This window comes from Canis lupus, chromosome 15 (assembly GCF_011100685.1).
Source record: "Canis lupus familiaris isolate Mischka breed German Shepherd chromosome 15, alternate assembly UU_Cfam_GSD_1.0, whole genome shotgun sequence".
In the NCBI taxonomy this organism is placed as follows: Eukaryota; Metazoa; Chordata; class Mammalia; order Carnivora; family Canidae; genus Canis; species Canis lupus.
In genome coordinates this window covers 8,469,816-8,497,707 of record NC_049236.1, presented here as the reverse complement: position 1 = coordinate 8,497,707, position 27,892 = coordinate 8,469,816, and the positions used below count along the sequence as shown (strand labels likewise).

At 39.4% G+C, this 27,892-nt stretch overlaps 1 protein-coding gene across 2 annotated transcripts; it reads right to left on the bottom strand.

The window, feature by feature from the left end:
* Positions 1–1,011: 1,011 nt before the first annotated feature.
* VPS35 (VPS35 retromer complex component) lies at positions 1,012–27,776 on the bottom strand. Of its 2 annotated transcripts, none has more exons than XM_038557980.1 (17): positions 27,628–27,776; positions 21,700–21,798; positions 20,155–20,251; positions 19,266–19,389; positions 18,495–18,677; positions 15,992–16,205; positions 14,372–14,455; positions 13,472–13,581; positions 11,679–11,775; positions 11,424–11,572; positions 9,821–10,028; positions 8,860–9,015; positions 6,895–7,017; positions 4,401–4,580; positions 3,705–3,944; positions 2,872–3,015; positions 1,012–2,003 (listed from the first exon to the last, which is right to left on the bottom strand). In XM_038557980.1, the coding sequence occupies exons 1-17, from the start codon at positions 27,628–27,630 to the stop codon at positions 1,824–1,826; spliced, it is 2,391 nt and encodes a 796-aa protein (XP_038413908.1). In that variant the 5' UTR covers positions 27,631–27,776; the 3' UTR covers positions 1,012–1,823. The 2 variants fall into 2 exon arrangements, with proteins under 2 accessions (XP_038413908.1, XP_038413909.1); XM_038557981.1 differs by lacking the exon at positions 27,628–27,776 and adding an exon at positions 25,952–26,120.
* Positions 27,777–27,892: the final 116 nt, after the last annotated feature.

Sequence of the window (27,892 nt, the reverse complement as noted above, 5' to 3'; positions counted from 1 at the left end):
AATGCCATAAGCTGGGTAGCTGATAAACACAAGTCTAGTTCTCACAGTTCTGGAGACAGAAAGTCCAAGATCAAGGCACTAGCATGGCTGAGGGAGGGCCCTTCCCCAGGCTGCTTACTGCCAACCTGTGTCCTCACAAAGTGGAAATGGGCAAGCAAGCTCTCTGCCTCCTTTATAAAGGCACTAATCCCATTCATGAGATTCCACCCTCGAGACCTAAGCACCTTTCAAAGACCCCACCACTCAGCATCATCTTTGGGGGTTAGGACTTCAACATAGGAATATGGGAGTCAGGAGGGGCACAAACATTCAGATTATAGTGTTTCACAAGGGCTAGACATTTATGAATGAGGGGCGGGGGACAGATGTTGAGGTGTTAAGTGAGGTGGTCATTTGAAAATATAAGTTTGCAACTTCCCGTACATGGTGTGCAGCTTAATTCCTCTTACCACTGAGTATGAGCTAGACTTAATGACTCCCTTCTAACAGAATTAACAGTATGTCACTTCCAAGGTCAGGTCATAAAAAGGCATGTGGCCTCCTCTTAGCCCTCTCGCGTGGGTCCCTCTGGGGAATCTGCTGCTGTATCATGAGGACACTCAAGCTGCCCCTTTTTAAAGGCCCACAAGAAGAGGAACAGAGGCCTCCAGATAACCGTCATGTGAATGAGCTAAGAAGCCAGCCCCAACCAAACTTTCACAACGACCAGCCAAGCTGCTTGCAGATTCACCCAGAAGATGGTGAAATAAATGCTTGTTTCAAGACACTAAGTTTTGGGATAATTTATTATATCATAGATACAGGTGGTGAGCCTCCTGAAAGTTTATGTGGAGGCACCAGGCCGAGGAGAACAGGATAAGGCCAAAGAAAAGCAAATGGATCTAAACAGAAGAGTAGATGGTGCCTTTGAAGAAGCAAGTGCTGTAACTCAACAATGTCTTTGTATTAAACTCCACAGGCATTTTACTAGCTCCTTCTACATATTTAGTACAAAAGGGTAAAAGTCCAAAATTGTTAATAGCAACTTTATTGTTCCACTGGTGCAAAAAAAAAACAAAAAACAAAAACAAAAACATAATTGTACGATGCATTTCCCCCTAAATTTACAATAATGAAGGTTATACATAAATTATATTGATCACAAATTTTCTATTTTATACTAATATTTAGAACAAAATTATTTGGATAAATATGCCCAGAGGACAACATAAGTTCTTAATGGATGACTGAGTCCAAATATGCAAAATATAGCTTTTGGTATTGACCATGGTGTTTTAGAATTCTCAGACATGCATTAATATATTCTAGTTTTAGGGAAAATTTTACACATGGCCTTATCTTGCATTTAGGGAAAAGCCCAAGCTGAATTTCACATATGTAGTATCCCTTTCCTCTAAATTATTCTCAAATTGGACTAGAGAACAAAGAGACAGACACTTTCAGGTTAGTACTCCCAAGTAATGAAGGAAATTACACAACCAACAAAACAGAATAAAGGAAGAAGAGCTTCATTAGTAGCTAAGAGGTGGTTTGTCTTTCCTTTTTTTTTTTTTTTTTTTTTTTTTACAGACCACATGACTTTTAAATAGCAGATCAATCATGCCACCTGGGGTGATAAGACAGATTGAACACTTATGAAGTGAATAACTTTATTAAGGTCCTGAAGGTGAGTGTCCGGAGGTGCTGGGTAAAACACATCACAGGTAAGAACGGGAAACCTACCTCAGCATTTCTGAAAGGCACAATCTATGGAAGGGAAACCTAGTATAATAAAACCCTTACTGGATGTACATGGAAAAGAGTAGGGTGAGCCTGTTTCCTTTTCAAAGGACGAGACCTTCATAAATTGGACCCTCAGATTCTGGTGATTCCCGCCTCAAACGCAAATGCTCCAATGTGTTATGAAAATGTTTGTTGATCTGCTCTGTTTCTTCACTGGACTCAAGATTTGGGAGATCTTCACGAATCTTTTGGATAAGCTGGTTCAAAACTTGAATTGTGACCTACAAGAGAACATGTACAGTTACAGAATCTAGCATGTACCATATAAAAAAGATAATTCAGTAAGAATTTTTGAGGATCTTGTGTTACTCTCAACAGTCATCAAAGTAATTATAAAAAAAGAGAGATGAAAACATGATGCCTGGTTCGAGCAACAACTACTGGCAACTCACCAAAAAAAGACAAAACAACAACAAAAAGAAAAAAACCAAAAACTTAACAAAAAATAGAGCATCGTGTACCAATACAAGAAAAGCAAACTTTTATTTAACTGATAAATCTTGACCAACACTGTATTAGTGCTAAAAGGGTAACCCAGGGCAGCCCGGGTGGCTCAGCAATTTAGTGCCACCTTCGGCCCAGGGTGTGACCCCGGGGTCCTGGGATCGAGTCCCACGTCGGGCTCCCTGCCTGGAGCCTGCTTCTCCCTCTGCCTGTGTGTCTCTGCTTCTCTCTCTGTGTCTCTCATGAATAAATAAATAAAATCTTAAAAAAAAATAAAAATAAAAAATAAAAGGGTAACCCATATAAGAAATTATTCTAAACTTATGTGATAACCAATAAGCCTACTATATTTATATATTTTTTCAAACAGTGACTAAAAAATATTCCATGAATATTATAAAATATTCATGAACAAAAGAGATGAGAATTTTCTTGCACATATGAGTTCTTCCCTTAGAGAGATGCATCTATAAACCAAAGAATACTAAAGAATGAACAGAGACTAGTAGGTGCATTCTCCAAACTCTGACCCTTGTAAACAAAAAAGAAAGCATCAAGATGATAAAGTTTTTTATGTATCAAATCTCTGAAGAGCAGGAAAGAAAAATATTAGTTCAGTAACAATATTTTATTACAGTTACTTACCGCATCATTTTCCTTTTCATAAAAATAGATATATCTGTTCAGAATTTCTATAAAAAGTTGCACTTGTAAAGAGGGGTCCATGCACTGATTTGCTATTTTCAGAGCTTTCTTTAGGCATTCCATTACCCTCTTGCCTCCATGAAGCTAGAATAAAAGGGTGAGGTGGGGGGGGGAGGGGGAGAGTATTAAAGAGATTAATGAATTACAAATGTCCCATTTCACACCAAGAAATAAACACAACACTACAGTGGCTCTTTTTTAAGGTGTACAACAAATTTAAATCTCTTCATTTCTTTTTTTTTTTAAAGCACGCAGCTATAATTTACAAATAGAATTTATTTTATGTATTTATTAATTAAATGTTTTGGGTTTAAGATGTATATTTTTTAAAAAGCAGTGTATAAACTTACTGTATTATAATATACTCAAAGTGGCGCTTCACCATAGGATGTAACTCTACACATTATACATTATTGTCCATTTTATTTCTCTCTTTTTGTTTTAAAGATTTATTTATTTATGATAGACACAGAGAGAGAGAGAGAGAGAGAGAGAGAGAGAGAGAGAGGCAGAGACATAGGCAGAGGGAGAAGCAGGCTCCATGCACCGGGAGCCCGACGTGGGACTCGATCCGGGGACTCCAGGATCGCGCCCTGGGCCAAAGGCAGGCGCCAAACCGCTGCGCCACCCAGGGATCCCCCATTTTATTTCTCTTAATAAACAAGGCAACTTTGTCAGGCTTCCAAGCCCTCCAGATGTTTCACCTCTAGTGCACAAGGCCATGGCAGCTATCCCCTTCCTGCAGCATGGTCGGGAATGACCTCCCTCCTTACCTCCTCCCCATTTTTGTCTGTGTTTCTGCCAGACCAGAAGAGATGTGCACAGGTGCTCACAGCTCGGCCCTGATCGGGTTTCTTCAGAAGTTTGGATGCAGCAAGTGCACACTGAGTTCTCAAAGGTTCATGATTCTCTTCACTGAAGCACTTCATCCTCTCAAAAGTACCAATGATCAAGGTGATGGCAGCCAGCTGTGCTTTGGAATCACTGATTTCATCTTCATACAGAGAAAATGCCTGGTGAACAAGAAGTAGAAAAAACCTTTACCACCATCTATTGGAGTGTTTTCTAAAGTACTTCCCACCAAAACCCCATTTGGTGATAGGCTCTGTACTCCCTTCACACGTTGACCCCTCCCTTGGAGAGTCCTAAGACACAGCTCATGCAAGAGAGTTGTTTTAACTTTTCTTTAACCCAGAGTTCCCAAACTAAATTTAACAAAGGAGCTTTTCACTCCAGCAAACACTTATACCAAGACCCACCCAGAAATCTTAAATCTCATTAGCCCCTAGTGGATGGTCCATTTTCCTGCAATCATTGCAACTAGAGCATTAAGGAGTTCCAAGACGGTGGGAAGGGGTGGTTATACATTCACTGAAGAGGAAATCCACGTGCACTATATCTTACCTACAACAGGTGGCTGCACACAGCAAAACTGATCAGACAACACAGAAAGGAGAAAAGACAATTACCTGGGACATAAATTCATATGCTACCGTTTCATGATTTTCAAAACCAATTTCTCCAGCAGCTAGAGCCCCTTGAAGGAAGAGTCTCAAGGGTAATTCTGCTAGCTCTGCCTTGATCAAAGCACTGATAGTCTGGTGAGCGAATGAAAAAATCTTCTGGCATTTCTTTTCCCATTTGTCATCCTAAAAGAGAAAAAAGTTTAAATTACCTTACTTACTTTCAAGATGAGCCAGCTCAAGAATATTCATTTTCTTTTTTTTTAAAGAGTTTATTCATTTATTCATGAGACACATACAGAGAGAGAGAGAGAGAGAGAGAGAGAGAGAGAGAGGGGCAGAGAACACGGGCAGAGGGAGCAGGCCCCATGCAGGGAGCCCGATACACGGAATTTGATCCTGGGTCTCCAGGATCACACCCTGGGCCAAAGGCAGGTGCTAAACCACTGAGCCACCTGGGCTGCCCAAGAATATTCATTTTCTTTTTTTTTTTAATTTTTATTTATTTATGATAGTCACACAGAGAGAGAGAGGCAGAGACATAGGCAGAGGGAGAAGCAGGCTCCATGCACCGGGAGCCCTACGTGGGATTCGATCCCGGGTCTCCCAGGACCTGGGAGAACCCTGCGCCACCCAGGGTTCCCGAATATTCATTTTATGAAGCTTCTATAGAACAAACAGGGAAAGCAGGAGCGCTGAGCTCAAGGTTCTCCTGTTATCCTCCTTCATCTCATTTATGAAGCACACAAGTCCATCAAGCACAGTATCTTCTCAAACAGATACTTCTATCTACTATCTTCTCAAACACAGATACTTCTCAAAGTATCTTTGTGGTTACTGGCTGTATAATTTTTGAATATTTGGCATTTTGTTTTTACTCATCAGAAACTCAAAACACACCCCAACTGGACAGAATTAGGAAGATAAACAAATGGATTTTAAACACTGAGATCATCCCTAAATCCACCACCCAGCATTGATCACTGATAACATTCTGATGTTAACATCTTTTTTCCTATGCAAATGTACTATAACTGGGATCGCTATTCTTGTTTTGTTTTCTACTTTATAGTAACTCATCGAATGAGTTAAATTGGGTTCATACTGCATATACTTGCATCAAACTTCTTTTCCTTCACTTATTTTGTCATAACAATCTCCCTCACGATACTAAGTTCCTGGAAATCACTTTAATGACTAGAAAATATTCCACACACTGGATATAGCATAATTTACTTAAATATTTCCTTTTGGAAATAATCTGCAATACCACAACGAATGCTAATGTTCCATATACACAAGGTTTTTTTGAATCCCTAATTATTTACTTAGTATAAATTCTTAGAAGTGGAATTATTAGATCTTTTAAGGCTCTCCATATTGCCAGTTTTTTATACAAAGACTGTAGTATGTCACATGCCCACCATTACTAGGTGAGAATGCATTCTCATAATACCATTGCCATTGCAAACCTTCTTTATTTTTTCTCTTTACCAGTTTGATTTCTAAAACAGAGGTTCATTGCTGTAATTACCAGTGAGGTTAAATATTTTATCTATATCTGACCATTCAAATTTCTTATTAAAGCAATCAGTTCTTTTCATTTTTTAAAAGAGGGTAATAGTCACAGACTTGCTGTAAGGATTAAATGCAATAATCCAAGTATATAGATAATCCTTGGCACAGTATATGGCACATAGTGAATGCTAGCTGCTATTTCTATTGTTACATTCACCAAAATCTATACATGGAATGCTGGAAAAAGTCCTAAATGAGCAGGTGGCATAATAAAAACTGACCGGCTATGTCATGCTGGCAAGTCTACTGAATAAATCTTGTTTCTCCAATATTAGAAAAGTAAGTCTACTGAGTTTTTATTCTTTAAACACTAATTTGACTGTCCAACTTTAGGTACATCAGATTGAAGGATTTCCTATAAAACTATCATCATTGAAGATTTAAGCCATGATTTTGCTTAAGGAATACGTGCATAAAAAAAGTACATGATTCATAAAATTATTCAATTTCAGGCTTTTGGAGAGAGGTTATTATGCAATGCCAGGCAAAACTATCTTGAATTAGATCTCACCTATTATGTACTTGCAACCTCTGCTGAGATTACTGTATCACTTTAGAATTGGTAGAGACTCTAAGAAAGTAAAATCATTCTTAAACTAAAGCACTCTGAGCCAATTTTGTAATAAACTTATCAATGTCTCCAAGTAATCTTTAAATACGGAAAAACTTCTAGCATAAATTTACACTGTTTTAATCTTTCATTTCTAAGTGTTTTTTGTGATCCCTCAGCTAGTATGCAATCTACCAACACTACGGTTAGGAAAACTTAACACAGGATGTATAAAGAATTGATCTATTGAAACTGGAATTTTATTATTCCATAGTCTATTTCTGTATATATTTGAAATATTCTATAACAAATACACATAAAGAAGAAGAAAAAAAAGAAAAAAAGTAGTGACATACTTAAATGTAAACCCACCACTTTAGAATTCTCTTTGTAGCGAAACGCCAGCTGGTAGGCTGCAAACACCAAAGGTGGCAGCGTGAAGCGAATCCGTTGGTTTCCACCAGCTCCAAAATGTTTTCGTGCGGTGTTTAAAATCTGACCAAAAAAAAAATCCCCCCCAAACATTAATCTTTCCTGCACTATGATTAATCATTTATAAAATTAAATGAGGGCTCTAATCATTGTTATTGCTACAATTTTTAATTGCATCTGCTGCTATACCAGGCTTAACAGTAGATGCTTACATTTCTTATTGCACTGAGTCAATAAAACCAACATCATAACCAAAACAGATAGTAACCCTATTTCACAAATGAAGAAGGTTCAAAGAGGCCACATAATGTGCCCAAGGTTACAGGACCAGTCAGAGGCAGAGATACATGTTAACATATTTTCATATGCATATGTACAAAGTCGGCTGTTCTGACAGAGATTGCAGGTTCTGAAGACAGACTTCTACTAACATTTACTTACCTGAGTGACCCTGAGCAAATTCTTTACCTTCTCTTAGCTATTAAAGTTTCATTTGCTTTTGTTGTTGGGAAGATCAAGTAATACACATGAAGAGTTACTAGTACCTGACACAAGGCAAGGGTGCCAGGGCTTAGAAAATGTTGGCTATTACTAGAATGCAAAATAGCTATATGTATTTTGTTGGTATGTCTTACCTGCTAATTTGGAGAAAAAAGACAATTAAGGTAAAAGGAAATGGCAATATACTTTAAAAGAGCCACTGTGAAATAAACGTCATATTGTCTCAGAAAAAAACCGCAAGAATTCATGAAATACTTTTTAATATGTGTGATACAATGTGTGACATATCCAGGTTTTTAAAATTTCTCTGATATAATAGATAAGCGAATGCATTCTCCCTTGGGGAAGTCAGAGCTACTGATCCTCGCCGTAAAGGTCTCTCAGTGCACAGGCATAATCAACTGGCTACATGTGGAAGGGATACTTCCTACTACTACATTTGGAACAGAACAAAAAATGAAAACACACGTAGGCACGTATGTGAGACACAGAAACATAAGGGAATCAATCAGCCAGTCACTATGTACAGATCACACACAGCGCACAGAGTGTGACGCTGGCCTGCCCAGAATGTTTATCAGTAAGCCAAGTCAAAGAGTATCACACTGCCGACAGAAATCATTCTTCTTCACACTGCTTGTGATGGAATACAAGAGTGTCAACTACAACAAAAAAAGTCACCAGGAGAAAGTCAGGACTCAACCTCAAATGAAAGTGTTCCCCATCATATCATCATCTAACAGCCTACAAATCCAACAAGTTAAACTACACTTTTCCCAAACAATAATTAGATTGCCATCTGTGCTAACTTCCATTAAAATAAATCATCATGCATCAATCACCAATATTCCTACTCAGGCCTATTCATTTCACAAAGATTTATTGAGGACTAATGATAAAGAAAGGAAAACTTCTGATTGTTCTTCACCAGGAAAAAGAGGTTAAGAAAAAGAATTTGAATTTTAAAGTCTTTTCATACATTTTTAAATTTGTCAACTTATATTTTCAGACCTCAGGCACATAAATACAATTGAATATACGGATTGCTGCTTATACTCTAAGTTTTATCCTGATAAAGAAAGTTATGACAAACTGGATAAAAGGAGCATAGTTAAAAAAGAAAATGAACATGAAGAAGTACTATCCACTCAACTAAGGAAGATGGGCTTTCTATAATTCTTAAGTCCTCAAAGAAACTAGAGCAACCAATATATTTCCCATAAGCTCACAATTATGCATTTCTATATAAAGTCAAACTCCATGGGTATCACTTAATCTCTTATTCAGCTGCAACTTTTTCAAAACCTTGTAAGACCAGAACTGTTTCAGACCATTTTAGGTACATCTACATGGAATTTCGACCTAGGAGCCGTGACAGTATGTGATAACTGAGTTAACTCCTACCAAGTACTGCTGATCCGGGTCCTCAGACCGCAGAAGATGAATGAATCTGCCCACAAGGCTCTGCTCATCAGCAAAGTCTTCTGGATCAGGGTCTTCTATGGGCTGATCTGGCTGATCCTGAATCAATGTGGACACCAAATTCATTATGGAATCCACCTGTAACATGAGAGATGCAGGAACCACTGAAGTGAAACCATCAGCATATAAAGTCACTGTCAAAGCGTTTCTAGTTGTGTAAAGTCCCAAGGAGCAAACTCTTTACCTTCTCTTAGCTATTAAAGTTTCATTTGCTTTTGTTGTATTAAAAACATAATTCCTTTTATTGTAAGAAGGTTGATGTATATTGATGTGCATATAGACAAGAGTAGAAAAACACACACCAAATATTAACTAATAGTAGTTATTCTCTTTCTGGTGGGCTTATAGTTTTATGTATATATTTTTTAGGATTTTTTAAAAAAATTATTTATTCATGAGAGACACAGAGAGAGGCAGAGACACAGGCAGAAGGATAAGCAGGCTCCATGCAGGAAGCCGGACGCATGACTCGAGCCCCCCCAGGCATCCCAGATTATAGTTTTATTTTTTATTTTTATTTTTTTTAAAGATTTATTTATTTATTCATTCAGAGAGAGCAAAGAGAGAGGCAGAGACACAGGCAGAGGGAGAAGCAGGCTCCATCCAGAGAGCCCGATGTGGGACTTGATCCTGAGTCTCCAGGATCACACCCCGGGCTGCAGGCGGCGCTAAACCGCTGCGCCACCGGGGCTGCCCAGATTATAGTTTTATAATTTCTTCTTTATACACCTCTAATTTCTAATTTATATAATGAATAAACTCATTGTAATCTTTTTTAGTATTAAATTACCCTCTTCTCCCATTTCATATGTCTGCCTCAAAGTCTAAAATCATTACTATATTGTTTCTGTTTTCCTAATACCGCATGTTGGTATTCTCTTACCTGGTCTTGAGAGACAATTTCTGTGTTATAATCCAGAACATTACTAAGCACATAACAACTCATGCTCTTTCTGGACTCATAGTCAAAATACTCAAAAAGTGGGTGAAAATGTTTTAATTTCAAGACTGTTAAGATATTGTTGTAAGTGTCAACAGGTATCTTCAAAAGTCTGGTGAGCTCTTTTGAAACTGCACTACTGGTAGCAATACTACAAAAAAGAAAAATAACAGCCTTTTAATGAGTAAAATTAACTTTCTATATATACAAATACACTGCATAAAAACTTGAAGATTTTCATTTTCACGTTAAAGGAAACAGGTCAAGTGAATTACATCACCTCAAAATACTCCAATGACTTCCTTCTAAGAAGATAACGATGCCTATCTAAATACAAACATGTACTCATCTCTTAATGTTCTATTAATACAAAATAAGACATAACATCGAACAGGTTATATAGCTGGAGTTAAAATGACTGTCTAGAATTTGACATTTTTAGGAACATATTTTAAGTGATAGTTAAGTTCTTGAGCACCCAGTAAATGATGTATACTCATGATGAAAATCAGTAGGGAGAAAAATTCATCCAAAACTAGCAACTCCACAAAATAGGAAAAAAACTGCTTCTTCTGCATCAGATGTTGGTGATTTAGGAAAAGCAGGCTGAATTTAAGGTAGCAGCTTATCGGAGTACTCCGTGCAGTGGAGGATGGGACAATAAGGGGACTGCTGGGGAAAAGGTAAAGGGATCACAAATGCCCACAATGGCCACTAGAGGATGCCAAAGACTAGGAAAGCACAGTTGAGGAAGCTCCCAACTATTGGCAACAAAATGGACTTTCCTTGATGGTATCAAAAACAAAGCTCAAAATAGAAAGATATTTTAAACCAATTTAATTTCACCTTAAAAAAAAAAAACAAAAAAAATATATATGCTCCTAATTTTTTTTTTACAACTTATTCATCTGTAGAAAATCACTTCCTATGAAAATACTGCTTAACATAAACACAGCTGACCCATGAACAACATGGATTCGAACTGTGCAGGCCAACTTATTCATGGATGTTTTCCTACAAATATAGTATGGTACTACAAATGTATTTTCTCTTCCTGTAATTTTTAAAATAACATTTTCTCTTCTCTAGCTGACTTGATTTTAAGAATATAGTATATACTACATGGAATGTACAAAATATGTGTTAATCAACTTACTGGTAAGGCTTCTGGACAACAGGCTATCAATAGTCAATTTTAGGGAGTTGCAGAGTTCTTCAATTGCGCAGAAGGTTAACCTCCACATTGTTCAAAGGTCAACTGCTAATTCCCTTACCAGTTTGAAAACGTATTCATATATTAAAGGGGTCTGAAATGGAGAGACTCTGGTCCATGAAGACTACTTAAGAGTCCATGAATGCCACTATTTGATCATGTACACAACCAACATATTGGTTGTTACTTTCTGCCCTGATTAATACCAAGCATTATCAATCTAACAAATGCTTAAGACAAATGTAAACATTTCAAAAAGCAATTAAGAAAAACTAATCTAGAATTAAATAAGTGCTTTATGAGGGTTTTTATAAAAATGTAACTTTGACTTACTGTTCAAGGTTGAGCTTATTAAATATCTCCACTGTAGTTTCTAGAACTTTATCAACATAGTCCACACGATCAGGGTAACACTTCATAGCAAGATTAATTAGAGAGACTTGTAAAGATACAACATCCTCTGAAGGCATGTCTTGTCTAGACTGAAATATTTAGAAAACCACAGAATTTATTTTAAACAATCACAAAAGGGTCTACCTCCTGAGAAGTTCCAAAGTTTTAAGAACTTAGGAGAAAAGCCATACAAACCTGTATTACTGTAGCCACCTGCTGTGAAAATATGTCAAAAAGTTTAATATCTGCTGGGATTCCAGGTCCATCTTCACGGTGAGCAAATAAAGCTAATCTGAAAAAGAAAACAATCTGTAACAAATACAGGGATTTAGGTAGTCGGATCATGGATGACATTTTGTTCTTTATACTTTTCTATATTTTCTACAAGGTTTTTCTCCTAGAACACTAAAAAAGATTTTAAAAAGGACTGGAATGGAGTCGATCATTTTTTTTTAATTTTTAAATTGGATTATTTGCTCTTTGGGTGTTGAGTTGGTCAGTTCTTTATATACTTTAGATACTAATCATTTAGTGGATAGGTCATTTGCAAATATCTTCTCTTATTCATTAAGTTCCCTCTTAGTTTTGTTGACTGTTCCCTTCACTGTGCAGAAACTTTTTATTTTGATGTAGTCCCAATAGTTTATTTGTGTTTTTATTTTCCTTGCCTCAGGAGACATATCTAAGAAAATGTTGCTATGGCCCATGTCAGAGAAATTGCTCTCTTCTAGGATTTTTATGGTTCTAGGTCTCACATTTAGATCTTTAATTCATTTTGAGTTTACTTCTGTGTATGGTATAAGAAAGTGATCAATTCATTTTTAACCAGTTTCTTCAATAATGTCTTATTTTACTGTATTCTTACAATATGTTCTATTTTACACCATACATAAATAATTTTTTTTTTTTAAGATTTTGTTTGTTTATTCATGAGACACACACACACACACAGAGAGGCAGAGACACAGGCAGAGGGAGAAGCAGGCTCCAAGCAGGGAGCCCGATGCGAGGCTCAATCCCAGGACTCCAGGATCATGCCCTGGGCCGAAGGCAGGCGCTAAACTGCTGAGCCACCCAAGGATCCCCCCATAAATAATTTTCAACAGCCTGATTTTGCAATATTTTTTGAAGCTTATTCAAGTAGACAGGGATAAAAATTCGTTAGTGACAAATGTATTTTAACAGCCATGATTTGAAAGAGAAATCTTCAAAAGATAAATCTTAACTAGCCTCCATTAAGAATATGTCCAATTCGCATATAATTCTTGCTGCCCAGATTTAAACTGATAATTTGGAGAATGTGCCATATAAATTCTCAGACTTTAATAACTTAGGTATTTAAAATGTAACAAAAGGTATTTGCAGAAATATATCTTCACTTGGGCTCCTGGTTTCACGATGTCAATGATGTGTAAGCAAACGAGCAGGACACATATTATATACTAGCACTCAGTATGGTTGCCAAGCAGGTACTCATTAAAGCCATTATCAAAGGCCAAGTTTTATACTTTTAACCAAGATGAATGCCTAAAATAGTAAAATTCAAACATAAGGGGAATTTTCTAAACATATTTAATACTTCAAAATTCTTCTTTTAAAAAATGTGACAATAGAGTGATTACCTAAACATTCTTAATCATACATCTAATAGCTACTTGGTTAAAAAAACAAAAAACTCCAAATCAAATCAGTTCCCACTAAAAGGTAACATTCATTATTGTAAAAAATACATTTTATTCTTTGAATTTTAAGATTTAAATAATGGATCTGTAGGACATTGCCAATTAAATGTATTTCCATGCCTCCTGCCTAAGCTAGACAATCACCTGGAAGAAATTCATACTTACAGAACTAAACTGTTCATAAGTGTAATTACTTTACAATCATTAATATAAAAAAGATGTAAAAGAAATAAGCAATTCACAAAAATGTTTTAAATTCATTAGTCCCAAGTTGGAACACTGCCCTCTAGTGTTGGAAGCACTTACCTATCAATTAAAGCAATGATTATGTTCTTCACATTTACATTTTGGTGTAACTCAGCACAGGCCCGGAGAAAAGGATTCAAAGTCTGAAGGTGGAATTCATCAGGGAAAACCTGAAAATCAAATAATAATTAATTGATACAAGTAAATGTATTTCACATTATATTTTGGACTTATGGTAAAGTTCATATTTGTAGAAATAATTGTTTTAATCTTATACAACTAAATTCAAATATATTACTTTTGAGCTTCCTTAAAGCTCAGATAAATATTCCACTAACCAAAATACATCTACAACTAAACTAAAACTAACAAGAACTGGAGAACTTAGAGGCTACTCTTTTCCTACATTTTGGAGGGAAAAACACATCAATACTAAGACCAAGTCATCAGTAAGAGAAAAGAATCCTTTACTCAGGACAGCTTATTTTTTATTTTTCTTTTCAAAAATTTATTTGGGATGCCTGGGTGGCTCAGCGGTTGAGCGTCTGTCTGTCTTCTGCTCAGGGTGTGACCCCGGGATCTGGGATCAAGTCCTGCATCGGACCCCCTGTGAGGAGCCTGCTTCTCCTTTTGCCTGTGTCTCTGTCTCTCTCATGAATAAATCAATAAATCTTAAAAAAAAAAAAAAAATTTACTTGAGAGAGAGAACATGAACCCGCAACTGGGGAGGGAAGCAGAGGGAGAGGGAGACTCCTCACTGAGCCCAGACCAGCATGCTCAATCCCAGGACCCCAGATCATGACCTGAGTCAAAATCAGGAGTTAGCCACTCAACTGACTGAGCCACCCAGGCACCGAGGACAGTTTATTTTTTATTCTATCAAGATTTTTTTTTTTCAAAACAAAACTATTTAAGATAAAATGAGTCCTTTTAAAAGATGCAATATATGTTCTCACTTACCTGAATAATACACTCCATGAGATACTCTTGAGCCAAAGCATCCCTGCAATTCACAACTTGCTCCAATATGCCAGTCAAAACAATCTAAAAGAAAAGAGTAAGAGTTAAAACATTTTTAAATGCTAAGCCACGCCTCTAATAACATTTAAGCTACTAATTTGATAATCTTTAGATTTTTCCTTAAAAAAAAAAAAAAGATTTTATTTATTTATTCATGAGAGACAGAGAGAGAGGCAGAGGCAGAGGGAGAAGCAGGCTCCCCGTGGGGAGCCTGACATGGGACTTGATCCCAGGACCCCGGGATCATGGCCAGAGGCAAAGGCAGACACTCAACCACTGAGCCACCCAGGTGCCCATGAATCTTTAAGATTTTTCCAACCCATAGTTTTTAAACGAAACTTTAACATTTCACAGAGGAATTTTTTTTTTTTTAATCTTTATGATAGTGAGAGAGAGAGAGAGAGAGAGAGAGAGAGATTGAGAGGCAGACATAGGCAGAGGGAGAAGCAGGCTCCATGCACCGGGAGCCCGACGTGGGATTTGATCCCGGGTCTCCAGGATCGCGCCCTGGGCCAAAGGCAGGCGCCAAACCGCTACACCACCCAGGGATCCCTCATAGAGGAATTTTTAAATAAAAATTTAAATTCTGGGGATCCCTGGGTGGCGCAGCGGTTTGGCGCCTGCCTTTGGCCCAGGGCGCGATCCTGGAGACCCGGGATCGAGTCCCACATCAGGCTCCCGGTGCATGGAGCCTGCTTCTCCCTCTGCCTGTGTCTCTGCCTCTCTCTCTCTCTCTCTCTCTGTGACTATCATAAATAAAAAAAAAAAAAAAAAAAAAAAAAAAAAAAAATTAAATTCTGGACTTCTATTTAGAAAGTCATTTAAGACGTTTATCAAATTCATTTCTCTTTTATAATTTGTGCCTTTTGTATCCTAAGAAATCTTTGTCTAATCCAACATTATAGGATTTCCTTTGTGTTTTCTTCTAGAAGTTTCATAGTTTTAGGCTTTATATTTAGGTCTCTGATCCATTTTTTAAGTTTTTCTATATGGCGAGAATGGGTCACCATTCAAGGATCTTGTTTGCCCAGAGATGTCCAACTGTTTCAGAAAAATTTGTTGAAAAGGTTACCACTATGCTTTTGTCAAAAGTAACTCATTACATATGTGTGACACTATCCTGGATTATCTCTTCCAGGGGTGAGCAAATCTAGCTCAATGTCTGCTTTTGTAAATCACTTTCATACTGTCTGTTGTTGCTTTTTGCCACAACTTGTCGTTTAGTAGTTACAGACAACAAGGCTTGCAAAATCAAAAATATTTACTACCTGGTCCTTTTTTTTTTTTTTAAGATTATTTATTTATTTATTCATGAGAGAGACAGAGAGAGAGAGAGGCAGAAACACAGGCAGAGGGAGAAGCAGTCTCCATGCAGGGAGCCTGATGTGGGACTTGATCCCAGGTCTCCAGGATCACACCCTGGGCCGAAGGCAAGGATCCACTGAGCCATCCAGGGATCCCCACTGTAATAATATTTAATAAAAATATTTTAATTAAGAAAATCAGGCTTCAAATTTATCTCATGATGTAAGAAAAGGTAACAAGTAAAAGGATATAAACCTGTTTGTAACGTTCCACATTTACACCTTCCAACTGACTGAGGCGCACCAAATTTGTTCCCACTAAAATTCTCAGTTCTTGTCTTTCTCGTTCTCTTTTTTCTCTATCTCGGCTATGTCCCTGATGTTGCATTCGCACCCAGAGTTTGTTCATCTCCGCAAAGTTAAGTAGTACAAAATCCATGGAATCACTGATATCGCCAGTTGTTTCTTCACTGCAAAGAGAGAGTTGAAAAAATCTTTACATCTGCTATTTACACTATAGGACCAACTTATTGTTACCATTCTCCTTTGTACGTTTCCTTCTTATCCCTTTAATACATTGATACTTTACAGAAAAGACTTTCAACTTCATTGGCTTAGTGTTCAACCTCAAGGGAAACAGACTCAAGAGAAAAAAATACCAGGGAGAGGACACAGTGCAAGTATAAAGGAACAAAACACTTTCCCCCATTCCCTACCTTGGCCCAACTTTTCTCAGAGCAACTCTATTAATTCAAAAAGCCTAAAAAAAACCTGATACGCATAACGTACTGCTAACTACACCATTAAAAAAAATATACATATATATATATTTAAAGGTTTTATTTATTTATTCATGAGAGACAGAGAGAGAGGCAGTCACAGGCAGAGGGAGAAGCAGGCTCCATGCAGGGAGCCCGATGTGGGGACTCGATCCCGGGTCTCCAGGATCATGCCCTGGGCTGAAAGCAGGCACCAAACCGCTGAGCCACCCAAGGATCCCCAAAAATATTTTATTTATTCATGAGAGAAAGACAGAAAGAGGGGCGGAGACACAAGCAGAGGGAGGAGCAGGCTCCATGTAGGGAGCCGGACGTGGGACTTGATCCCAGGTCTCTAGAATCACACCCTGGGCCAAAGGTGGGCACTTAACTGCTGAGTCACCCAGGGATCCCCAACTACACCATTTTTAAAAAAAGATTTTATTTATTTATTTGAGAGAGAAAAAGAGAGCACAAATAGAAGGGTGGGGCTGAGGGAGAGGGACAAGTGGACTCCATGCTGAGCACAGACCCCGATACAGGGTTCAATCCCAGGATCCCAGGATAATGACCTGAGCTGAAGGTAGATCTTTAACTGACTGAGCAACCCAGATGCCCTAACTACATCATTTTATTGTTGAACATTTTCAATTAGAATATAAACTTTGTGAGGGAGGAGACCATATATTTCCTGCTGATTTTTCATCTCATAGGACAGGGAATATAGGCTTTTTAAAAAATTTTTTTAATGATTGCCTAATTAAATGCTCAAAATTGACAGTCAAATCATAATAAAACAACCTCATTATCTTCTCAGCATTGTTAAATTTTTACCTTTTCTATATCATTTATCACATGCATGGTAAATTTTTATATTTTTTTCTCTTAAAAAGAAATTGATACAGATACACTAGAAATTACTGAACTGTATACCTTAGAAACAAATGAATAAGTAAAGTTAAACAATGAGTGCCTGACTGGCTCAATCAGTAGGGACATACGACTCTTGATCTCAGGGTCCTGGGGTTTGAGCCTCATGTTGCATGTAGAGATTACTTTAAAAAAAAAAAAAAAAAAAAGTTTTTTAAAATAAATAAATAAACTTAAAAGGAATTAAGGTCCTCAATCTAGGAAATCTGCATATAAATAGTTCACCTAGTTGGTTGTAGACCACAGCTGGTTGACCATCTATCTTTATTGTGGGATACAAGTGAAATGGATGTGGATACTGGAATATTGGTCACAAGAGACAGGGCTCTCAAAGGCTTTTTTTTTTTCTCTTGGAGTTAATATGCAATTTGTGTTCACAGATAACTTAAATCACTTCTATCCAGGGCATCTAGCAGTCCATAAATGACAAAAATTGATAACACACTCAAAAAACAATATGAAAATTAGCTAGCTCATGGAAAAAGTTAAGCATTTGTCAGTATTTCACTACAAATATAATTTCAAAATATAACTCATTTAAAAAGTCACATCTTCAAAGAATACTTAATGTAATGGAAAAATACTCATAAAAGTATGTTTAATGAAAAAAGCAGGTTCTAATAAACCAGACATAATTTTTATTTTATTTATTTATTTTTTAAAGATTTATTTATTCATTCATGAGAGACACCGAGAGAGAGGCAGACACAGGCAGAGGGAGAAGCAGGCTCCACGCAGGGAGCCCGATGTGGGACTCGATCCCGGGACCCAGGGTCATGTCCTGCGCTGAGCCACCAGGTGTCCCTAGAAGAGTACATTTTGCATCATACCACATATACTGAAGAATTCTACATCACAAAGGAAATCTCCAACTGAAATGTTACAAGTACTGGTGGGAGGAAAGAAGTAGTACTTCTCCCAAGTCCTGTGGGTGGGAGAAATACTGTTTGTTTTTTTCTATACACTTTTCTATACTTCTTATATAGTCTACAACAAAAAAGTAGAACTAAATCAAAAAAGAAAATCACAAAAAAAAAAAAAAAAAAAAGAAAAGAAAAGAAAATCACTTACTCTGTTGGCTCTCCTTCATCAGGTAAGATGTTTCTGGTACACTGAAGAAGATAGTTTCGAAGAAATAAACCTCTTAAGGGATGCTGCACACCACGACACATTTCTACCAAATCTTTTAAGATATCTTTCCTGGACTGAGGAAATGACTTGACATATACAACTCCAACTGTGATCAACAGGTAACTAGGGGAATTATGAGGAAACATTGGATTAAAATATTCATAAATAAATAACAGACTCAAGTCAAGAATTTGATTATGTACAAACATATTGAACCCAAACATATTAAAGCAAGATGGACCATTCTACATTCCATTCTACAATGAAAATATATCTAATTTAAAATGCAACCACTCACTAACCCTCTCCCCAATCTGTACATATATTTATATACAAATTACACATATACTTACACACATACACAAATATATGTGTATATATAAGTATATGTTGCACACACATACACATATACATACATAAGTATCATTATCATCTTTAAGCATACTAGTAAGAGATTAAATGTCATATTAATTTTTCTAGTAGTCAAAACACTAAACAAAATAGTATATCTGCTTTTTCTATTTCTATATAAAAAGTAAAATTATACCTTAAAGCCTTAAAAGAAAACTCAGAATATCTACCAAAATGCTAATTTCAATTTGCTAAGAAATTAAATAACCTTAAAATTGGTTTTTAAAAATCAAAGTTTAAAGGCTATATCATAAAGTGGAAAATGCAGATATAAAAGCCCTCAGATTCTCAGTTACTTACAGCCTTGGGATAATGTTTCCAGCATACTGTACAAGTTCATAGAGATCTGCCACTTTTCTTCCTTTAGCAAATTCATCTGTCAGGTAGACCTCCAAGTAGTGTAGTTCATCAGAAATAGCCATATCTTTTAATTACGATTAAGGACTGACATAAAGCCAAGCCAACGTAAGCAATACTCTGGAATTTGTTGGGAGTCATTAAACTATTGGGCAGATACCTTAAATGAAGATAGAATTTCAGTTGGGCTTTCCTTATTTTAAAATAAGGGTTTTTATTCACTCAAAACAAATGAGCAAAAAGAAAAAAGAGACAGACAAACCAAGAAACAGACTCTTAACTACAGAGAACTGATGGTTACCAGAGGGGACAGGGGTGGGGGGATGGGTGAAATAGGTGATGGTGATTAAGGGAGGGCACTTGTTGAACACCAGGTGATTAAAATAAAAACTTAAAAAATAAATAAAATAAAATGCAAAAAAGATAAAATAAGGTTTTTAAAAGATGTCTGGTAAAGCAAAGCAGTAAAAACAAGGAATGCCCATCAGACTACTAGAGGGTTTTGAAATGGCAAATCATTGAATTCATTTTCATTTGAGTCATGCATGACAATGTCTAAGCATTAAAGAACCAACTGCCTAACAGCCTCAATACCCCTCATGAAGGAACTAAAAATTGAAATACAACAACAAAGAAATTTAAGCATAAAGGGTTTCTGATATTAAGTCTTTCTTTTTCCTCGCTTACAAAATCTACATGGAGTACTATTTAGTTAAGACAATGAAAAATAATGTAACACCAGAAAAACGCAACAAGGAAAAAACAAAATATGGCCTTATCAAGAAAAAAAAAGTACGATCAAAATGGTCAATCCTCAACATTCAAAAGATACAAAGTTCATAGTAGCTCTTTGGTGATAACATAGAAGTCCGGAGTTCACCAAGCATATTAGAAGCATGTTTCAGAGCATCCATAAGCTTGTTTTTGTCCTACAGAAATACCAAGAGAATGGAGGGGAATGTTTAATTTAAATAAAGATATAACTTGGATTTGTTACACAGTATACAGAACTTAAATTATTTTAATCACATGTCAGGTTTTTTTGTTGTTTTTTTAAGAGTTTATTTATTTATTCATGAGAGATGCAGAGAGAGAGAGAGAGAGAGAGAGAGAGAGGGGCAGAGACATGGGCAGAGGGAGAAGCAGGCTCCATGCAGGGACCCCAATGTGGTACTCGATCCTGGGACTCCAGGATCACGCCCTGAGCTGAAGGCAGATGCTTAACCCCTGAGCCTTCCAGGCATCCCAACAATCAGATTTAGTTTCACCTTGCCTTCTTCCTACTGAAAGAAAAAGATTCATGGTTTCTCACCAGGACTGTGAAGCTTAGCAAGTCTTATGTACCTAAGACTACACACTTCCTGGCATAACTAATTTTTTCAACTCCTAATGATTATGAAACTAGCGCCATGAATTCACATGCGCCTGCAATCGAGAGAGCTGGCATACCAATTCTTTTAAAGCAAGTTACTATCCTGACAATGACTTTGTCATAGGTAAAGACTCTTCAGAGATGTCTGAAATGACCATCCCTGTAAGTATACTTTCCTCCTCACAATGCCCATGTGTCCCACTAAACACATATTATGACAATGCCTTTAGATACAGGAAGCAATATTCATACTCAGAAAGAGACAAAAACAAGCAATATCAAGTTCCATACCCACTCATATTCTCTATGCCAAGACATTTTTTTTTTTTTTGGAAGAAAAAAAAAATACAATACATACAATTGGTTAAAACAGCTTATCACTAAGCTTTAGAAATTGTGAGGCACTTTACAAAGGTAAAATCATCATCATCAGAGCAACTTATAACTTGAAGTACCAGCCTGTTTGGTTCTATTTCTTAAGTTTTAATGCAGAGAATCTATAGTTTCTACACAGATTACCTCCTACTCTGTCTTTTAGAATATGAAAACACAGAAATTTTCAAGCTGGTTGCTGCAAAAATATATGTCCATTCAGGATGAAAACAAAAGCCTTCAAGATAGAAAAAAGCTGAATAATCCAAAATGAAAGCATTTAAATACATTCTTTCAAAAAATATTTATTCAGCACCCATTTTATGTCAAGTACTCCTCAGGTTTGAGGTATAGAACCAATGAGACCAGTAACCGAGGTCAGATATTGGCACGGCGATAGAAGGTAAGGTTTCTTGTCCTCGTGGGGCTTCTATTCTGAGAGGGAAGACAGACAATCCCAAATCATAAATGCAAATGCAAGTAAACAGGGCTCCCTGTTGAAATTGCTCCATGCAGTGCTTGAGGGACATGGGACAGAGGACACTGAAGATTACATTCAGCAGAAGCAGTGGTGCTATACAACCTTGCAAAACACACAGACTGCAATTTTGCCTCTCACGTTGACATTCTTACCAGGCATCTCTTCATCTGGAATGACTGGACCTTCACAGCCTGGATGGCTTCATCCAAGAGCTTTTCCTGCTCATCCTGAGGTGACTGCTGTGTTGTAGGCTAAAAAACAACAACAACAACAAAAAACTTTCATTAATGTCTCATTAGCACTCTCTTCCAAAAAATCTGCTACTTCTGTAGTTCTAGCCATAGCCCTTTCCCAAGGCTTTCATAAAAGCCTCATTCCAGTCCTAGATCTTAAACCCATTTATCTATTTTTGACAACTATTTTTTTTTTAATTTATGATAGTCACAGAGAGAGAGAGAGAGAGAGAGAGAGAGACACACATAGGAGAGGGAGAAGCAGGCTCCATGCACCGGGAGCCCGACGTGGGATTCGATCCCGGGTCTCCAGGATCGCGCCCTGGGCCAAAGGCAGGCGCCAAACCGCTGTGCCACCCATGGATCCCTATTTTTGACAACTATTGAACCGAGAGCTATACCGAGTCACCCAAATTAATAGCATAATAATACTGAAGGGGAACAGTAATGTGTAGAGAATCTCTACTCTCAGAAACTGACTCAACATTCCTGTAGCAGGCTGGTCCCAAAAAACATGGTGTTAGTTTGAATCCAACAACAGAACATGGCCATACAACCAATCTGAATCCTTGTGATAGGTATAGCCTAAACAAAATCTCTAAAAGCCTCTTTTTTGCTCTATACTACTTTTCATCTAGACTAGTTTATGAAACACTGACCTTCTCAGACAATATACAACGAGACTAAAAAACTAAGAAATAAAATAGCTGAAATTATTAGTGACTGACAGAAGACCACAAGGAGTACTCTCCTCAAGTCCCTACCTTACCATTTAATGTAGAGAGGTCTACAGCTATAATGGATACCTAGATACTCTTCTTTTTGTTATCAGCAAAACCCTGCCTGCAAAATTAATTAGATCTACCAAACGGAACTAACCACGCGATCCTTTACATGTATAAACACCGTGTTTATACCTCTACTGCAGCATGTGTTATTTTGTAATTACAAATTATGGCCATTTTTATGTCCTCAGGACCCAACACACTGCCTAACACATAACAGATGCTTCATAAATGCTCAGTGTATGAATGAAATGAGCTGGTTTTAGAATGTTTAGGTTTATATTTAATAAAAAATGACTAAAGAATCAACAGATGGGGGTGCCTGGGTGGCTCAGGTGGTCAAGCATCTGCCATCAGCTCAGGTCATGAACTCAGGGTCCTGGGATCAAGCCCGCATCCAGCTCCCTGCTCAGCGGGCTTCTGCTTCTCTCTGCCCCTCCCTCCAAATGCAGATTCTTTCTTTCAAATAAATAAAATCTTAAAAAAAAAATCAACAGACAAATGGTTAAGTTATAGTATACACATATACATAAATATATATATTGGAATATTATTCAATCATAAAAAGGTCAAAGTAGTGATATACGTGACATGAATGAAACTAAGAAACATTATGCTAAGCGAAAGAAGCCAGGCACAAAAGACCATGTAAGGTCTGAAGTCCATTCATATGAAATGCTCCCCCCGCCCCAAACAAATCATCCATAGAAAGAAAGTAGACTTGTGGTTACCAGAGGAGAGAGTGGGGGAATAACTGCTTAATGAGTACAGGTTTTCCTTTGGGAGTGATAAAAATGTCTTGGAACTGGAAACGGTGGTTGTGTAACACTGCAAATTTACTAATTGCTACTGAATTGTTCACTTTAAAATGGTTCCTCTTGGGACTCCTGGGTAGGTCAGTTGGTTAAGTGCCCTGCTCTTGATTTCAGTTCAGGTCATGACCTCAGGGTCCTGGGACTGAGCCCCAGTTAAGCTCTGCGCTCAGTGGGGAGTCGGCTTGAGGATTCCCTCTGCCCTTCCCCTCACTTGTTCTCCACTCCCTCTAGAGTAAATAATCTTTAAAAACATAAACGGGCTAATCTTATATGAATTTCACCTTAATAAAAATGACTAAAGGTAAGATGCCTCTATACGATGAGATGGAAAGGAGGAAGGCAAAGACTTATGTATAAACATAAAAGTTAGGGGATCCCTGGGTGGCTCAGCGGTTTAGCGCCTGCCTTCGGCCCAGGGCGTGATCCTGGAGTCCCGGGATCGAGTCCCACATCGAGTTCCCTGCATGAAGCCTGCTTCTCTCTCTGCCTGTGTCTCTGCCTCTCTCTCTCTATCATAAATAAACAAATCTTAAAAAAAAAAAAAAATAAAAAAATAAAAAAATAAACAAATCTTAAAAAAAAAAAAAACCATTGTGAATCAGAATCACTTATAAAAATGGAAAACTTTTTCTTGGTCTAATTTTGGAAAGAGGAAAAAAATTAATAATAAATGCCAAGCGTCTCTATTTTTTTTTTCCCAATGGCAAACTCTAGTAACCTGTGCTTCCCTATGACCACACTTCTTCACAAGCATATACAAATATCAAAGAAAAACGTACGTCTTTTAAACTAAATTTAAAGGGAAACTTAATTTATACAGCAGAACTACTAGTGTTAAAATGTCTCAGAGGCAAAGACAACCCCAGCATCTGAGGATTCTGACTTCATGAAATTCACCATTCATCCTGGACTGGTTCTCTGAGAAATTCAGTGACACCAAGCTAAGGTTTGGATTTTTTTGGCCCTTTATCTCTAGATGCAACAGATTTAACAATTATTAGAATCAATGGACTTCATTAGGTTCAGAGATAAATATAGATACATCAGGAAATTTTTATAATTACTTTTTTATTATGGTAAAATATATATAACATACAATTTACCATTTTAACTACTTTCAAATGTGCAGTTCCATGGCATTAAGCACATTCACATTCTTGTACAGTCATCAGCACCATTCATCTTCAGGAGTCTTTCATCTTTCCCAAGAGAAAATCTGTACCCATAAAACAATAACCCTCCATTCTCTAGTGCTACCCCACACAACAACCATTTTGCTTTCTCTGAGTCTGACTTCTCTAAGTACCTCATATAAGTAGAATTACATGTTTTTGTGTCTAGCCATTTCAACTTAGCATTATGTCTTCAAGGTTCATCCATGTTGTAGCATATGGCAGAATTTCCTTTCTTTTTAAGGATGAATAATATTCCATCGTAGGTATATACCATATTTTATCTATTTTTCTATTGATGAGATACTTGGCCTGCTTCCACCTTTTGGCTATGGTGTATAATAACCTTAATACAGCAAATAAAACTGTGGTTACAAAGAGACTACAAACCTAAAAATTTTTTTATAAACTGAATAGATTCATTGATCTATTAAGAAAACTTCAGCAGAATTCTTCTATTTTGCATCAGCTGGGTTTAAAATAAACATATAATATAGGAAACTACAGACTTATTACAAGGTAGGCTACAAATGAACTAAAACTATAATAAGGAAATGTTATTTTTAGAAATTACTCCCCAAGGCAATGTAGCTATTATACAAATGTAGCCATTATATGGCTATTCTAAGGGAGTGTCTTGAGGTTCTTCCTGGGAAGTGTCACATAGAGCAAGAGCAGTAAGAAATGTTGTGAGCATGGTTTGTTTGTTTATTTATTTTTGCATGGTCTCATTAAACACAAGCCAGGTAATCAATGTCTGCTTACTTATGGAACTAGTTCCCCATTTACAAACGGCTTTGTACTTAATGTACTTAAAGGTTACATGGATGAGAGAAAAATGGAAACATTACAGAATCAAGATCAAACTAACATTAGGCTCTCTTGAGCTTGAGACCCAGGCCAAACAGTACTCCCAAGAAGTCTACATAGCCGTCAGGCTCAGAGAAAGTGATCCACCATGAGTGGATCACTCATAAAACTGCTCTCCATTCAAACCACGTGTATTCATTTCCTCTTCTATTAAACAGAGACAGTAAGAGTACTTATATTACTATTATGAGGAATTAATGAAATGATACAGATAGAACTCAGAATATGCCTAGCACTTAGTAATCAAGCACTTTATAAGTGTCACTATTATTATACCTCCCCTTAGATACAAGCCATTATCTCCAGCCATCTAAGCACTTATTTGGTCCATCTCCTCACTGGTAGGTTGTAGCTGTAATCCAACACGCTGTAAGTCAACTGTAAGAGGAAAATCTCACAGATACAGAACTTCATCATATTCAACGTTAAGTACTACTCTTGTAATTATAAGGCACACGATTGCAATTGAAGTAGGGAGCTTTAGGATGATGAGAGCTTGGCAACTTCAAAATATGATTTGAACACTAACCTGGCTCCAGCTTCATCTGCCAATACATCTCCCCAGGAATTCTAGGCTGGACACGCCACGAACAACATTCACTTGTCCCAGCTTCATCTATTAGCGACACTTATTCTTCTCCATTTGGAGAATCTTTTTTTCCTTTTTTCAAACTTTTGCTAATTTGTTTGAGACACAGCACAAGCAGGAGAAGAGAAAAGGAGCAGCAGACTGTCCCGAGCAGGGGGCCCGACGCGGGGCTCGACCCCGGGACCCCGATCATGACCTGAGACCAAGGCCACCCCGCGGCCGCTCCCCCGGGAGGGTCTCTGCTTCCGTCGCTCGCAGGTCCTCGCGGGAGCGATCGCGTCACCGCGCCCTTCTCCCAGGTCCCCGGCCCCGCAGCCCGGGCTCCAGCGCCCGCACAGCGCCCCTCACAGTTACATCCGGGCCCACAAGCACCGCTCCCGCCTCACTCTCGGCGTCGCTCCAGCGCCCGGCACGCTCCGCATTGAGGCCACAGGACGCCTGAAGTGACCCGGCTCCCAGATCCTTGGAGCCAACACTTGTTTCCAGACGCAAAGGGGAGACTCCAGGATGACGAGCGACCCGCCCAAGTCCGCATCCGGGCTCCTCTCACAGGTGCTCGCGAGCGCGGGGCTGCGTCCAGCTCATCGCCTCGAGCGGGCTCACCCTGCACAGGGCCGAGGCGCAGGCGGCCAAAACTCTGACTGGGGCGCCCGGGGCGCGGCGGTCAGCGCCGCCCTCCGCCCAGGGCGTGACCCGGGTCCCGGGATCGAGTCCCGCGTCGGGCTCCCAGCGTGGAGCCTGCTTCTCCCTCCGCCTGCGTCTCTGCCTCTCTTCGTGTCTCTCACGAATAAATACATTAAAATCTTTAAAAATAAAAAACAAATGAACCCCGTGACCGTCACCTCACGAATGCCCACAACAGGCACATCCTAGTCAAACGTCTGCATCGTCCTCGCACCAGCCGCCGACCGTAAGAGTTCTCGGGGGCCCAGTCCCCGCGGAGGCAGGACGGCCCTGACGGCCGCGGGCGCCTCACGGGGCCCCGCCTCGCAGCGCGGCTCGCGGAGCAGCCGGTCCCCGGGAGGCGAACAGGCCGCGGGCACCGCCTGAGGACGCGGCCCCGCTGAGGAGGCGCAGGCGTGTGGGCCGCAGCCCAGGGGCCCGCTGCAGCGAGCGACCCGGAGCCGGCCAACAAGGGTCGGTGCAAACAAGTCGCCCTTCCGTCAGGGCAACGCGCACCACACGGGACGCCCCCGTAAGCAGGCCCCGCAGCTCGCCGGCGGACGCCGCGGGGAAGAGCCGAACACCAGGGCGCCGCTCCGACCCTCCGGCAGGTGGTTCTCGCGCAGCCAGAGGGCGCCACGCCGGAAACGCTCGCCGGCCGGGGCGCGACCTCCGGGCGGCCCCCGGCCCCTCACCGCGGCGGACCCACCCCCGCGACGGGCGGCCGCAGGCCCAGGCACGCCTCAGAACCGGCAGCCACCGCCCACCCCGGCCTCGGATCAGCCCGCCCGCGGCCTTCCCCGGCCTGCCCTCGTCCCGCAGGCCCAGCCCGGCGGCTCCCGGCCCCGACCGGCCTGCGGGGCTCCGGCTCCGCCCGCGCGGCTCCGCGGCGCTGGGAGGGCGCAGGGGTCGGGGGCAGGGCCGACCGGGCCCCGCGGCCGCTCGACACTCACCATGGCGACTCCCCGAGCCTGCAGCGAGCAGCACCCACCCCGCGCGGAGCCTCCCGCGGTCAGGTGACGCTGCGGCCGCTGCAAACCCCGCCCTCCTTAGCCCCGCCCCCGGGCCCCGCAGACGGCTCCTCGATTGGCCCGCGTCTGGGAACTCAAGTCTCGCGTGTTTATGGGCTCCTGCCACTCCCCGTGGAGGGACGGGCCGAGCGCCGGCCAGTCCGTCCGCGGTGTGTGAGGGGGGCGGGCGGGGGCGGGGCAGCGGGGT

What these genes read in the sequence shown, in the direction of transcription:
- VPS35 (XM_038557980.1), bottom strand. An exon ending in GGAAACATTATCCCAAGGCT is followed by an intron (nt 18,678 to 19,265) that starts GTAAGTAACTGA and finishes TAATTCCCCTAG; the next exon opens with TTACCTGTTGATCACAGTTG. An exon ending in CAGACAAAAATGGGGAGGAG is followed by an intron (nt 3,016 to 3,704) that starts GTAAGGAGGGAG and finishes CTTTTATTCTAG; the next exon opens with CTTCATGGAGGCAAGAGGGT.